This window comes from Erpetoichthys calabaricus, chromosome 16 (genome assembly GCF_900747795.2).
Source record: "Erpetoichthys calabaricus chromosome 16, fErpCal1.3, whole genome shotgun sequence".
In the NCBI taxonomy this organism is placed as follows: Eukaryota; Metazoa; Chordata; class Cladistia; order Polypteriformes; family Polypteridae; genus Erpetoichthys; species Erpetoichthys calabaricus.
Window position 1 is genome coordinate 54,649,895 of NC_041409.2, and position 10,000 is coordinate 54,659,894.

The 10,000-nt window shown below is 36.9% G+C and overlaps 1 protein-coding gene across 2 annotated transcripts in view; it reads right to left on the reverse strand.

Annotated features, from left to right (window-relative positions):
• The window catches only part of casq1b (calsequestrin 1b), a 104,265-nt gene that overhangs the window by 2,222 nt on the left and 92,043 nt on the right, over nucleotides 1–10,000 (reverse strand). For both annotated transcript variants that reach the window (XM_028821599.2, XM_051919850.1), the window contains 4 exons: nucleotides 9,761–9,806; nucleotides 7,925–7,979; nucleotides 3,184–3,284; nucleotides 1,027–1,101 (listed from right to left, as the gene is read on the reverse strand). In XM_028821599.2, coding sequence (XP_028677432.1) covers nucleotides 1,027–1,101; nucleotides 3,184–3,284; nucleotides 7,925–7,979; nucleotides 9,761–9,806 — 277 coding nt within the window. The remainder of the gene's footprint in view (nucleotides 1–1,026; nucleotides 1,102–3,183; nucleotides 3,285–7,924; nucleotides 7,980–9,760; nucleotides 9,807–10,000) is intronic.

Sequence of the window (10,000 nt, forward strand, 5' to 3'; positions counted from 1 at the left end):
TCTTCCTATGTTTTTTCTGTTAATGTTTTACAATTTATATTCTTAGATAATATTTTTCATTTATTCCTCCCTATTTTGTCTGTGGAATTGTTATTTTATGTGTTTTGTTTTGACTTATTATTGCACAGTAGAGCACCTATTCAATCCTATTGTGTATTTATTTTTTGATATTATTGTATCCTTTATATAATTATTTTTTATTTGCTAGAATATATATTATTTCTAACATTTTTTTCTAATTAATGTTAATTAATTAATTACTTAAGTGGTGGCTCTAAGGCTAAGGTTCTGCGCCGGTATCTGTAAGGTTGCAAGTTCAAATCCTGTTACTGCAGAAGGGATCCTACTCCATTGGGCTCTTGAGCAAGACCCTTAACCTGAAAATTGCTCCAGGGGTGCTGTACAATGGCTGACTCCAAAGGTAATGTGAAAAGACAATTTCCCCTCAGGGATTAACAAAATATATAGAATCAAAAAAAAAAAAAAGAAACTATACCCTGCTGTGTTTTTTTTACATTTTTGTAATAATTTTCATGTAATGTCTTGATGTTTCAACATAATAAGTTTATTGATTTTCATAAGACCTACTAACACTAGGTTTGATTCGTTTAAGATTTTAGAATATATTTGAAGTAATTCTCTCTGCCTGATTTTTAGTTTTTGTCTCTTATGCTGTAATTTATGGACAATATTGTATTAGATTGTGATGTTTCTTGTACATTCTTATATATGGCACCATAAGTTATGAGATTGCAAAGAAGTTGTTAAAAGACAACATACAATGCAATTACACTGAATGCACAGCACCATACAGTTATGTACCCAGAATCATATGTACACAAAGCACATTCAAAATACAGATTTTAAAAATGTCTGCGATCACTGAACTGCTAGGTGAGTCCTCCACAGAATATTCAATGTACTTATTACAGTTCTCACTCTGTGTTTATTCAATGTCTTTCAGCTGTTACACTCAAGTGCACACAAACACACCGAAAAGACAGAAAAAAAAGAAAAAGTACTTACATCAGTGACGTTCACAACACCAATCTGAGGCATGGAGAGGTCAATGTCAAATGTCTTCTCCCAGTAAGGAACCATCTAGAGTTTGAAGGTAGGAAACAAAAAAATGAGAAACCACAATTCAACATTTTTAACTTTCACTACCCTCAGTGAGTTCAGTTTACACCAGTTCAATATTCATGCTTATATATATACAGTATGAGTAGTACTCCCAGGTGTGGTATAAAGAAAGCTATTCTTCCTCACTTGGTGAGTCAGACTTGGGTGGATGAGGACAAAGCTCACTGAAGAGGAGATTTTTAATTGTAATTGTGCTTGTACAACCTTTGAAGAAGCTTGCAAGAAGTGTTTGTGGAAAATAAATCATTTGTTTGAGCCCAGGACTTGTGTAGTTGTGGTTGTGGATGGGATTTGGGGTGCTGCTACTCCCCCTACTGTCACGATATATATATATATATATATATATATATATATATATATATATATATATATATATATATATATATATACTGTATATATATGTACATATATCTATCGTGTCTGTGTATCATCTGTGTGTCAATCTAGTTGCTAGTGTTAGAAAGAAAAAAATTTATATAGACAAAAAATGTAGAAGCTTGGTAAAAATAATCAAAAATAATAATAAAAATACCAAATAAGTGTCCAAAAATAAGAAAATTGGTCTTATTGACCTATTTTGTTTTCTGATGTTATACACTGGCAATAGCAGTGTGGTAGTGACTTCCTTGCACCCATTTGGGCCATATGAATAATAATTATATTAATAATAATTTATTATGTGAATAATAATTTATACAGTAGCTGTAATGCTAATGACTGATAACTTTGTGCGATGAGTGAAAATAACAATAAATCTGCTTGCACGTTGGGGGACCAAAGTCCTGACACAATAGCCTTGAGTCGCTGAAACTGCCCAATGTGAAAATGTCCAGTGCCACGTTTTTCCCAACAAAACCCTTTGGCTGTAAGAGTGGTCAGTTATACAAGTGAGGGTGAGAGGAAGTGGCAAAAATGAGCCACTCTATCCAAAGAAGAATAGGCTGCCGCGAGTGAAAGGGATCAGGTGCGTAATATTATACTAGATCAAAAGGACAACCCATTTATCAAATAAAAACATGTCTGTGTTGATTACATAGATTTTTATTATCTTATATATAAATGTCTATGCGTGGAAGTGTGTGTGTGTCTGTCTGCCCAGCCTGGAAGTGCAAAGCTACAGAATGACGCTCAAAAAAAGTGACTGTGTGGCCAAAGTAAAACCACTGAGAAAAGAGAAACTCGCTTAGCTGCTAATACACAAGCGAGGTCGAGCACATCGGCAAAATGAAACCTCAGAGAAGAGACAAACTCGCCTAGCCGCTAATGCACAACCGATGTGATTGATTGATTGAAGTGCCAGAATCCATGATTTCTAGGAGCCCGGGCAAGAATCTCAAATATCATCAGCAGTTCATAAAAAAATTCTCAGGTGCCTTTTAAATTATTTAGTTGCTTCAATACTTATTAAAATTTTTTAGAGTTGCCAGTTGGGTGGGGGTTGAATTTTGCTTTGATTTGTTAAATTTGACTTGACTGTATGGAATGTTATATGTTTGTAATTAAAATCAATAAAAATATATGACAAAAAAGAGTTGCCAATTGACCTAACACATTTAACTGAAAGAAAAATCTACACAGACACAGGAAGTATGCACAAACTCAACATTGACTGCGACCTGGCATTGCATTTGAACCCAGGACAATGGACCCATAAGACAGCAGAACTAATGTCTGGGTTTTATGTGCTACAGTCTAACTGAAAGGTGCATGCAGTTTACTAATGTCAATAGGCAACCAAAGTTTACTTTCCATATTTTAATACCCTTGTATAGTACACTAGGAGTCACTCCAAGGCACTTTCCAGCTACAGATCCACAGGAATATGGGCAGGTAAATAAACTTATGTAGGGTTAGAGTTTGAATCTGTGGCCTTGTGTTTTAAACTTCTATTCTTTAATTAACAGGCCACCCAGGTCCCAACCAAGCTCTATTTTAGGTTATGAAGGGTGAGTGTATGTATACATGAAAATATTATTTTCTGTCCTGCATTCAATTTTTCAACATTGTATTCTCTAACTACCAGGATCATGATCGCCTTACCAGTGGGAAATCATCAGGGTCGATCCAGAGAATGCTCAGGTCTGGGTTATCAGTGTTGTCCTCAGCAACTTCCTTCAGGATTTCAAGGAATTCATAGCCATCTGGGCATTTAATGATAAGACAATAAAAGAAGAATATCAGGAGGAGAAGAAGGTATGGAATAGCCATTCAAATAACAAAATATGCAAACAGTGGACCATGGCTTTGAGTTGCAGTAAAGAGAACACTCAATGCTACAAAGCATCAAAGTCATTAAAGCCATCTGAGTCTTTATATAGAACCATAGGCAGCAATGAAGTTCATTTAACATTCAGGTCTCTCTGTCCATGCACGTAACCTGCTTATGAAGCAATGCAGCGCCTCTGATGATCTGCATCAGTTTGCAGATGAGTCTCAAAATGGATGACCTGGAAATCCATCATGTGGATGAATAGTTTCAGCACCAGTTGCAGGGCAGCCTAGAGAAACGGCAAGCCTGGTAGAGTTGCCGCTATTTTCAACTAGTGTGGCCAAAGCAAGGACAGAAGGCTACACTCAAAAAGAGATTTGTTAAATGAACTTAATTCCGCCATGACCAGTGGTTCCACACAGTTAGTCTGAATAGTTTTAAAATGAAACATTCTTTTTAAGCTGATGCATTCATTTTATGTTTGGAAAACATAACATAGTTAAGGTAAATTAAATGATTGTGTTTGTGTGAAATTAAAGCAGCTGAATCCCTTTAATTAAACTGAAATTCCATATGTCTATTAAGTCAATCCAAATAAATCCTACTTCACTACATATGAACGAAACTTGTGGACATTGGTGCAGTTTATTAAATTCATTCAACCCAAAAGGTTGCTTAAGCATGTAGTGGTTCACTTAGTACTGCAGAAGGTAAACAAGTCGTGTTTTAGCTGATTTCATTTTTATTGTAATCTTCACATTAATTATATAGTATTGGAAACAAAATAAAAGATGTTTCTCTGATGTAAGGCAAATAACATGCAAGAAAAAAAAAAATCATAAATCAGCTTCCATAACCCCAGTGTTATGCTGAAGATCCGCAGATCTGATTGGCCAAAAGGCTCAGTACAATTCGTGTGTAAGCAGCAGGGTTCGGAAAAATAACACTCATGAATGAAAAAAGTAAAATTCTCTGATTTCTATCCACAAATGCTTCAAAAATAATTTTCAGACTGTCCTTCTACGACAGCATCAGACGCAGCAGTTGAAATTTATGAGGCAATAACAAAAAATAAACATACATATTACACCGATAATAATTTCTAGGAAGATAAACAACTAATTTACAATTTTGTTTCATTATCAATCCGAAAGCGTTCTTGCTCTGCGCAGAAAACATCCCCACCTATCACTTGTACACTACACTGGTTCTGGTTTTCGCAGCGTAATTATATTAAACTAATAATTAAAATACAGCTTATCAGTGCGTCTATACTATATTCTTGTCTAGTTGATGCTTATAAATAATTATATGTGAAAAATTATTGCAGTTTCTCTATATATGAATAAATCTATGCAAAATGTATCTCAATTTTTCTCTATACATCATTTTAATTTTCTATTTAAATAGGTTAACATATTCAGATATTGAAGCAGCGCCCCGCCCCGAGCGGCACGAAGTGGAAGCAGACCTAACTTGAATTGCTGGCAGGAATTACACTGAATTATGAAAGACTTTTAATTCTTGGGGATTTTCATATTCATGTGTGCTGTCTGAGTAAACCATCGGTTAAAGACATTTTAAACCTCATTGATTATTTTAAACTTGTTCAGTTTGTTAGAGGCCCAACACATGAGCATGGACATACTGTACATTGGATCTTGTTTTATCATATGGGTTACCTGTCTGTAACTGTGAAATTGGTGATGCTTGCTTTTCTAATCACTTGCCTGTTATAACTGAGGCTTCCTTGCCCTACCAAATGGTCAGCGTCTGAAGTCAGGGTCACTGCTCTCACGCAATAAACTTCACCACAGCCAATAACTTCTTTGTAGCCTTTAAGGATGCCATGCGATTCCCACCACCTCAGCTGAGCCTTGATGATCTACTCACTTTGCTTAATGACACTTGTTCTAACATCAAAACCTAAACGTGAGCTATAGTTAAATGATGCCACTCATACCCTGAAATGGGCATGTAGGTGAGCAGAGCATAAGAGGAAAAAAGACAACGTTCAGGGGTCTTTTGATTGTTTAAGGGACAGTTTGTCTGATTACCAGAAAGCATGCTAGTATAAAGAATTTTTCAGTTATCATTGTGAATAACTGTCATAGACCTATTAACACTTTTCATGGCCTGACATGACACCAACAATCTGTGAGGATTTTCTCAGTTTTTTTGTTCATAAAATTGCTGACAGTAAAAACATTTTATTCATAAAATTCATAATTCATAAAATTGCTGATCCCACATTACACACTCTGTGGATGGCCTGTCTGTCCCTCCTACGTGTACCGCTGTTTTTCATCGGTTTGCTGTATCTCTCCCTTTTTTGGCACCTTAAACCCCCAAGTTGTCCGCTAGATATTATCCCCTCTTGTCTTACAGATTTTTTTGAACCAGTTGGGCCTAGCAGTTGTCTTGAGACTGATTCAGTCCCAGCCTATTTTAAGCATGCTGTAGTGCAGCCTGAATTTTATAGACTTGTCAAATTAATCTCCAAGTTGCCCTTTCCTTCTAAAATTCTGGTGAATGTTGTCTTTCTTCAGCTACAAATCTTTTGTAATAAAAATGGCATTGTGGAAGTATTTCGCTCTTGTTTTAAGGCACATCGCAGCACGGAGCCTGCACTTTTAAGGGTTGTGAGGGATTGCCGGCCGTATATCCCGGCCAACACCCCCAAGCCGCCAGATGTAGCCATCCCTGCAACATGGAAGGGCCCCATATTCCAGCAGGGCATCATGGAACTTGGAGTCTGTCGTCACAGCCTTGCTGGATACCATGGGGACCACCGGAGGACGCTGCAGGGAGGACCAGGAACTTATACTTTCCATATAGCCTGGAAGTAATTCACAAACGTGGAAATGGAAGAAATGATATACTTCCAGACTGATGAAAAAGAAAAGTTTTGATCTGACCCCGAAGTGCTAAGAAGTCACATGGACTGAGGGTTCAGAAGCACTTCCGGGTCAGGGAATATAAAAGGACTATGGGAAATCCCAGATGATGAGCTGAGTTGGGAGGCAGGGTGGCTAAGCGTCTGGGAGAGTGGAGGATTATTGTATTGGTTATTGTTATTGATTATTTATTGAAGTATAGTGGAGGTGCTTTGTGCACATTTATTATTATTAATAAAGTCAATCTGGACTTTTATCTGGTGTCTGAAGTCTGGTCTGAGGGCTCAAGGGAGTGAGAGCGTTCTAATCTGTCACAGGGTTCTCTTTTTAATAAGTGACTTGGGGATACAGCTGCCTTGGTGCTTTTAGATCTAACTGCCTTGTTTGATGCAGTTGACCACGATATCCTTATCGCTCGTCTTGTGTACAAGGAACTGCTTTGAAATAGTTCAAGTCATACCTAACAAGAAGCTGTTCAGTCAGCCTGGGCAATTTCTCCTCGTCCTTGGCCCCTCTTACCTGTGGGGTCTCTCAAGGATCTATACTGAGGCCTATTCTTTTTTCATTGTACATGTTGCCCTTAGGATGCATTTAAAAAAAAAAAAATTTAATTTCATTGCTACACAGATATATCTTCCACTGAAACAGATCAAAAACAAATTGGAATGTCTGAAAGACATTAAATATGGATGTCACTAAATTTCCTTAGTTTAAATGACAAAAAGAGCAAAGGTTGTGTGTTTTGGACCTAGAATACTGGTTAGACTGACAAGTCAAGTGGAGATCCGCCTTCATAAGTAGACCGTAACAACATGGAGAGTCATGCACATGAAGAATGGACTTATAAACTCAACGTTACCAATTTTTATATTTAGCATCGCTCTGGGTAACTCAGCCATAGACTCCTTATATGCAGCACCTATGGTGTTGTTTTATTATTTGGTCACCATTGCGGCCTTAATACATAACTGTAGCCATGACCTACTTTTCCATACTGCACTTCTCAACAATGAACTGGTCCATTTGTGGAGCTAAGCACTCCCTGCTGTAACACAAGTGTATTTCATTTTTATAGTACAGCTTTTTTATAGATATTTTGGTTAACTTTGTTTTGTGTTGTGACGAAGAGCACACATGATACTACAGAACTCATTGGCACTGCATCCCGATGAATAACGTTATCGCAATCTTCAGGAGTAGGAATAGGAGTTTTCTGCTTTTTAAATCTCTTTTTGTGAAACTTTGCTTTGTATTATGATAAAGCAAACAGTTCTCTCTTATTAAGCTGCTGTACGCTTCCATGTCTACATGAACCCTCAAAAACACAGCTAACTTGGCACTAGACATGATTTGTCATAACATATCTATTTCTGAGCACTCATTTTGCAATAAAAGGTTGCAGGATAAATAAACGTGGCTTGGGTGCAGCCCATGGGGTAGTTGGGAGGCACATCCACCACTGGGAGACCCACACGCAATAAAAAAGATCAACCTAATCTTCATGTCCTTGAGATGCAACAAGAAACTGAAGTACTAGGGAGAACAGGCAAACTTAATGAAGACTAAAATCCTGTACTGCCCACCCACATCTAATCTGGTTTTGAGCCCACATGTGTTACTCAAGACCATCAATACATATTGGGAGCCCAACGGGTTAACGTTTGTGCTACTTTACCTGGGTCATCTTCTTCAGCAAAGGCCACAATGTGGATTCCATCCATGTCATCCTCCTGTGCAGAACCAAATAGTGCCATGAGTATGTCTTTTAGTGCCTAATAACTCCTTATTAATAAAAATTCATAAGTTATAATTATCATCAGTTGGTTGGCTTTGATAAGTAAGAACAAAGTAAGAATTTAATTGTAGAGTGTAACTTGATTCTCTGTAATTATTGTAAACTGTTACCTATGCATGCAGTATGACAATAAAAAGAACAGTAACAATAATATTACCATAATTCAGCAGGTCGACAGGACGACAGACATGCTGAAATAGTATTTAAAATAAATAAAATCAAACTGACTGGTAATATATGACAAAAATGCATTAGTCTTATCACAAATATTTGAATGAACTTAAAGCAGAGTACTGTGTGTGTTGTGTGTCAATCCATGGGACACTATAGCAGGCCTGATTTAAATAACACAGAGATTGTTTGTTTGGTGTATTATAATACTTCTATTGTTGTGCATATTAATAGAATTTTATTAATAAAAAAAGACATAGGTGTGGGAGGTGCTGACAGATCTAGTCGACAACACCATGCTCTGACATAGCAGTGTCACCTTCTCTTCCAGTTTCTCTAAAGGAACAACTGACTGGCTGAAAGCACTGGACACTTAAACACAAGGTCTCTGCTTCAATTCCTGAATTTTCTTCACTTTGTGAATCTGAGTGTTAAATTTGACCTGCTGGTGTTGGAAATAAAAAACAATCATACCATGAAAAGACACTATACTATACCGCTGTATTTTTAATATTTCTGCACTAGCAGGACAAATAACAAATACTTTTTATTGTACTGAAAGGGATATTAGAAAACAAAAATAAAGTGAAGTTACGTGACTTGGTCAGGGTCATACAGTGAGTTAAAGGTAAGAGTTGAACCAGCAGACTTGTGATTTTTAAGGCCACCTGTTGAAATAATGACAGTAGCCAATGTCAAGTGAATAGTTAACACTGCTGCTGAAGGAGTGTCGCAAGGAGAAGACAAATGTAAGGCAAGTGGAATCTTTAATTCCCGATAAATCAATATGAAATCCCGAAACATTTCTTCTGTCGGTTCTGACCCAGTGCACGAGCTGGATTTGAGTTTGCCAACTTAGTCCGAGAGAATTGAAAGGCATGTTGCATTTGTGTCATAACTAGTGCTGCCTCAGTGAGTTTTCTGCTTTCACCAGCGGCCTTTTTTCCAGGCAACAGTTATTTGTTTTTCTCTTCATAAAATAAATGAGCTGAACTGGAATGCTGAAGGTTAACCCAGTAACAAGGTACAAGGCTGAACATCCAGCATTGAAAGATCTGAAGAATCATGATAGTAAAACGAAAAATGATAATTAAATGGAGACATTCTGTAGTCCTCTCATTGTGTGCAACATTTACATTTATAAGAAAATTGTCAGACTCTGACAGCTGTTAAAAACAAACCTGGATGACATACTGGCCCAACATAGCTGTTAGCCAACCAAACAAGCCCGACAGACCAAATGTCCCTCTCATTTCTGTGAAATTTTTTAGAGAAAGTTCTTGTGGTGGAAAATGTTTAGTGCAAATTTACTGTGGGCAAAACACACTTGAAGCCTGCAATAGGACAATTCAATCCTGTTTGTTCTGTATTGCACATTTCACTGAGTCCACACACAGAAACACAGTTTCTAAAGGGGTCTGTTCTCATTAGGTACACAAGTCTAATGATGCTTAAATCTTACACTGATTTCACATGCAAGCCTGTCAGCAATAATAACAGTCACTAAAAACACAATAACACAAATCAAGAGCTTTCACATCTTACCCATGTTTCGTACATGTTGTAGGGCTCCAGTTTTCTCAAAGTTGGCCTAAAAAGTGAAAGCAAAATTATTATTTTTTTCTGCAGTGATTGTATCTTAAATATATTTTGTTCATGCGAACAGCAGCTTTAATAGATTTTATGTGTATTTTAGAAGTTTGTTATCTAGAATGCATAACAGAGGTGTAAGAAAGATATGCTGCTGTCACTATCACTTGGCCTAAGATTACTTTCTTGAACAAT